The sequence below is a fragment of the Aplysia californica genome, unplaced genomic scaffold, assembly GCF_000002075.1.
Source record: "Aplysia californica isolate F4 #8 unplaced genomic scaffold, AplCal3.0 scaffold00237, whole genome shotgun sequence".
NCBI lineage: Eukaryota > Metazoa > Mollusca > Gastropoda > Aplysiida > Aplysiidae > Aplysia > Aplysia californica.
In genome coordinates this window covers 1,041,011-1,047,175 of record NW_004797507.1, presented here as the reverse complement: position 1 = coordinate 1,047,175, position 6,165 = coordinate 1,041,011, and the positions used below count along the sequence as shown (strand labels likewise).

The following is a 6,165-nucleotide window of genomic DNA, read 5'->3' as shown; positions in this document are numbered from 1 at the left end:
GGGGGGGTTGTTTGTTGTCTTTTGTTGTTGTCGATGGGCTTTTGGTTGTTGTTGTTGTTGGGTTTTTTTAATAGACTTTCTACTTCAAGAAATGGCTTTTACTGTCATTTTGGGGTCAAATTTAACAATCTGCTTGGGGAGAGTTTTTATCGAGTATTTCGGTCTTTCTTCTGGAACATTGTAATCTTCTCAGCCTAGGTAGGCCCTGACGGGCAGGTCGAAGCTCAATTCCTAAAGATAATAATTTAGGAAGAGACAAATGCAGTTCCTGAGACACTTGAAGCGACGTAAAAAAATAGCCGTGAACATTTTACTCTTTCTGAAAAAAACAACCCCAAAACAAAACAAACCAACCCAGAAGGTAAACGAGGCAGAGATGGTCTAGAAGAACTTGCTTGGGGAACTTGGGCAGATAGGTTGCTAGAAAATACCTCTATGATGATTATGTATAAAATAATTTACATTTAATCAAAGTTTTTCTGTGAGCTTCTTCCAAGTAGGGAAAAGAGTGGCGAACCATGATTACAGTAGATTACAGATGTATGTTTCATATCTGGCACCTGAAGAAGTCACAGAGCAATAAGGACTGTACAGTCCCCTAACAACTTCCTAAACGATACCTTCGATTAGGCATAAAGGGTTCAACAGAAGAAAAAATACCCCACTGTTGATATCACATTTTGTTTTATTTCAAAAGTTTTGAGAGTACAGTCGAGCACTCACATAGCGAAATGGGTGGGTAGGAAGCGGAAATTTAGTTGTACAGAACTCACAATGGACCTAACATTATCTTTATAAGTGAATGCCCCAAGCTTGCTTTTTACAACTCTAAGTCCTTTTACTTTTATCTCTCTTCATTCCATTGACTTGAACTAACCGGCGTCTGTGGTGTAGCGGTTAGGCACTTCACTGTTGCGCGCAGGAGACACAGTTTGTTCGATTCTCGAGCGGGAAGGTATTTTTATTGAGTATCAGTCTTTCTGCGTGGATGTTGTTGTATCCCTCTCAGCCAGGGCAGGTAGTGACAGACAAGGTGAAAAGCCCGCCTCCTAAATGATCTAAATCGTATCGATTGGGTAGGGTCGACGATCATGGTTCTCCATTCATTCCTTTGCTCGGATGCTCTTTAAAAAGTTACTTTTCCCTGATCTCTTACCCGTTACCCATTTGTTTAGGTTCTCTAAGTAGGGTGCTCTGGATCTACCCCTGCCTCGTTTGCCTTCAATTTTGCCAGTGAGAGCTAGATGTTCAAGACAAAAAAACAAACAAACAAAAGCAACAACAACCACAAAACAAGCAATAACAAACAAACAAACAAGCAAGCAAAAAAGCAAAAACAACAACAACAAAACACGATGACTTGAACGACATGCAAATTTGAATATCGTCACGAATTATTCCACGAACAGGCACTGACCCCGACCGAGTAGACAGGATCGTGGCGCGGATCTGTAAACCCATCGAGTGTCAGAAGGCGAGGCGCAGAGACATTCAACCTGAACAGACGACACACCACGTTGATAACGACAACGACGACCACGACGATGACGAAGATGACGACGACGACAACAACAACAACGACGACGACGCCAACAAAAACAGCCGCGGCAGCGACACCCACAGAAGTGACGCCAGCAACACCAGCAGCAGGTTCACGGCCAAAGACATCTCGGAGCTGACCGCGAGATTGCAGAAGCCGACAGAGAGTTCCCGCCAAAAGGCGTACCTACAGCGCCGGCAGGAAGACGACAGGGAGGAGGCGAACAGAAGTGAAATCCCGCCGCTTGCGCATGTGCGAAGACTGCCGCCTATAAGTAGGAGGTCGTGACAGTTTAGTATTGTTGTTGTTTGTATTTATGGTTGTTTGTTTTATTTGTTTTTATGGTGTTATGTTTTGGAGATTTTTTGCGATGTTAAAAACTACGCTGCCTTTAAAAGGTCGAACACTCACATAGCGAAATGGGCGGGAAGCCGAAATGAAATCTTTTCGTTATGTACGGTTTATCAGTATTGTTTTGTATTAATGATTGTTGGTTTTATTTTTGGTGAAGTTTAACACTACGCTATTCTCATTTAAAAGGTGTTGAGACTGACAGTTTAGCATTATTGTTGTTTTGTATTCATGATTGTTTGTTTTGATTGTTTTAATGTGTGTTTTGTGGTTTTTTGTGTGTTTTCTTTTTTGGTGACGTTTCATACTACGCTAATCTCAATGAAGGTGATAAGACTGACGGTTTATCATTATTGTTTTGTATTTATAATTGTTTGTTTTATTTTTTTGTTCTTGTTTTTGTTTGGTATGTTTTTATGTGTTGTTTTTCGATGACGTTTAACACTACGCTAATCTTATTTAGGGAGTTGAGACTGTCGTCTTTAAAGAAGTGACTATTTATTGGGGGTTTTTTGGTTGTATTTCTAATTGTTTTGTTTTATTTGTTGTTGTTGTTGTTGTTGTTGTTGTTGTTGTTGTTGTTACTATTATCAATACTGTTATTATTATCATTATTATTATTGTTATTATCATTATTATTATTGTTATTATCATTATCTTTATTGTTATTGTTATTGTTATTGTTATTATTACTGTTATTGTTATTATTATTATTATTATTATTATTATTATTATTATTATTATTATTATTATTACATGTATTATTATTATCATAATTATTACTATTATTATTATAATATTATAATTATTATTGTTACTATTATATATATTATCATCATCATTATTATTTATGCTGTAAATTGTTATTATTATTATTATTATTATTATTATTATTATTATTATTATTATTATTATTATTATTATTATAATTTTTTTTTAATTGATTTTTAAAAAAATTTACGTGATTATCCCAGTTTCAAAACTTAACAAAGTCAACAATATATTTCCTTTCAAGTGTGTCGCTAACCTAATCACTGCAGATGTTTCAAACTTAATCAGTTTTTTTTCGACCATTGATTAAGTTTGGAAATAGATTCTGTTACTATTTGAAATTTAAATAACAAAAGAATAAAAATGAAATTAAAAAAAATAAATTAATGAGGCAATTTCTGAGCAGATTTGATTGTAGAACCCAGTGCAAAGCCACTCTGAATCGAAAATGTTCATCTGTGATAATGTTCTATTATTATTTGTACATTTCCTTTTTAAATCCTGAAAGCTGTATGTGAATGATATATATGAGGTGTGCTAATAAAATGAGTTACTTCTTGCAATCTACAAATGGAGATTATATTGGCCAAAAATCGACATTAGTGTCAAAATTGTAGATTTTCAATTGATGCCTTATTCTTTAAATTTAACCTGTCTTTTATTATTTTATACCTATAAATTGTGAAAACTTCACCTATAAGAATGCTGTATCTATTTCCTAAAGACTTGAATCTGAGAAGTGAGAAGTAATTAATTTTGTCAGCACACTTCACATATACGCTATACTTTTACTTTTATACTTCACATTTTTTTACAATAAATCGGCTTTACGAAAAAAAAAGAAGATTTGTTCAAAGTTTAGCAGCCTCCTTTGTGGTCAAACTGAGCGACACTACAGAGAAAAAAGCCCAAACCAACCTGTCAGGGCCATCCCGGCCGAGAGGGATACCACATCCCAGCAGAAAGACTGGCGAGATACTTGATGAGAAGTTCTCCCCACTCGGGAATCGAACTCGGGTTGTGGGTGGTTGGCGGGTGCTCTGGTGTGGTTTGCTCCTTCTTTCCTATCAAACATCTATCGGCTTTATCTCCCCTTCTTCTTTTTTGGGGTTTGTTACTCGCTTGTAGCACCTCTAATCTTCTGGCGCTCATATGACCTTATTATGCAGTTGCGAGCGCCGTAAAACCTCTACTAAAACAAAGAACTCGGGTCTCCTGCAAAGTTAGCCCTCTGATCAATGCCAGGCGTGACACTCTTGAGCTATTTGCTGAATTATAGAATATCTCTGGCAGTGAGGGGGGTGCGAACATTAGAAGAGAGGTAACTCAAGATTTATTCATAATGCATTGTACTGAAATGGGTACATTATGTTAACCCTATCAGGACGCCCTGGTGTCATTTTGTACCCGCGGGGTTGTATTCTTCACATTGTAGAATACTTCTAGTGCGAAGATCTCTTTGAAACTTTCAGTATTTCTCAAAAAATCATTTTGACAGACTGCTATGCAAAGTGTACGGATCGGATTAACGAATAAATTTCCTCTTTGGAAAGTTGTGGCATAGAGTTCCCCATGTCGTGTGGATACGACAGTAAAACACGATGTACGGATAGGGTTAAGAAAGTGCCTTTTTGTATGAGCATTTTTATTGTCTGAAAGAAAGTTGCTGTCAAAAAGTGCGCTCATGATGAATTTGTATGGTGTTAGTATGAATGCGATTTTAATCTCCTATGTACGCCTTGGGCCCATGCTGTGGAGAAAGGGATTATTATAAGAAAGTGAAGAATATTTTTATCCCCTATCCCCCCAAAATAGACCAAAAACACGTTGAGCCTTAAATATAAAATACTGAGCCTTTTTCCACTCTAAGCCATAAAGAGGTACAATTAGGTTGTTTTGCTATCACAATCTATATGGAAAGTTTGCAAATATGTCATGGCGCTGAGGAATCAAGCGCTCGTCAGTTTTTGGGGATGAAGGGTTATTGGTATCATCTTAAAGATTGTTCATTAAGCTATTTTTTAATGATAAAAATACTTATCTTTCTTGAATAAAAGTTGAGATATTTGTGATGGAAGGAGGTCAGGGTCGCCTAGTTTCAGAGGTAAAATTAGCTTGCCACCAAAATTTGGTAACTTCTAAAGTTTGAGAGTACTTGAAAAATCAAAATGTACATTTTTTTAGCCTTTAATCAATGCTTTTCAGTAAAATCCACACAGAAATGTGTTTTTGAATGGACATAAAAGATGTTGAGCCAAAATATAAAATTCGATAGAAATTTCCAAACCCAAGAAAAAATACTGAAATCTTTGTTGATTTCACTATTTTGACGAGCACCTGATTTCACCACGATGCCTTACAAATCATCTTTGCAGTGCTGCTCGCAGAGTAGATTTTCTAGTATAGGCCTATCATTTTTTTAAAAAGCCAATCCGAAATACATATACCACAGAACATCAACTAGATGTGTCAAAAGAAATACAAGTTATAGCAAACAAATCGTCGGCAAGCTGTTAAAATGTCCTCAGCCCAGAAAGCAACATTTTATTTCAGGAGAGAAAAAAAGAACCCTACAGTTTCATTCTTTTAACAATTGTACCTACTTCATATATAGGCCTACAACTTTCCGTGCTTTTTTCAACTTTTAGAATTTGAAGTTTGACTAAATATTTCTCAAGCTCATGCAACCAAGAGCACAGATTAAGAAAAAAAAAAGTTTTAAAAAAACCCCCAAAACCAAAACATTTTGGTACAATTTGATGACAAAACTGGCTGTGTACAAATGGTCGTTTTTAAGGACAACCGGACTAACCCAGATTTCGGGGGTTTCCAGAAATCTTAACCTACACCAAAAGTGGGCATTACCATACCTATAGGAGAAGTTTGGTTTCATTTCATTGGTGTGTATATGTGTTTGATATAGAGAAAACTCTTCGTGCCTTTTAAAGAAACTGAACAAGGGGCAAAAACTTCACCGTTGAATTTCTCAAAACAGCTTTTTTCGGGATAGCCCCCTTGTGCTTAAAAACAATCAAATAGAGAATATCCTTCCCTGTACTCAGAGTTTCCTACTTCTGTCTCAAACTTTTCTAAACACTAATTAACGAGAAGCACATTAAGTTATGTCTAGTCAATGACAAATTTCCGAGAGTCTTGAGACATGTACATGTTGGTAAAACTCCCCTATCAAGTTTGAAGTACATTACCATGTTTGCGTGTGCATGTATTTCTCCGCCAAATGTAAATCTATTCCCGAAAACAAGAGAAGAGAATTTACATTACAGGCCTTCGTGCTTTTGCTTGCATCTCGTTCATACGTGCGAGTGAAGAGAAGCTTTTGCGTAGTCTACATATTTGTGTGCTGATTCGTAAGTCAATTTAATGAGAATACAATCGTGAAACTAGTGTGATTGAGACGTTCTGGTTGCATGTCTTTGTAGGAACAGAAAAGGAGTATTCGTGACGAAATGCATAAGTATGTATATGAATAAATCAGTACATTA

General features: G+C 36.2%; 1 protein-coding gene across 1 annotated transcript; it reads left to right on the top strand.

The window, feature by feature from the left end:
* Positions 1-1,408: 1,408 nt before the first annotated feature.
* On the top strand, positions 1,409-2,453 carry LOC101864151 (trigger factor; the record flags this gene model as incomplete). Its single annotated transcript, XM_013083508.2, is given in 1 exon segment — positions 1,409-2,453. A coding segment is annotated over 1 exon segment (420 nt), but the record flags the coding sequence as incomplete, so codon positions are not given.
* Between the last annotated feature and the right edge of the window lie 3,712 nt (positions 2,454-6,165).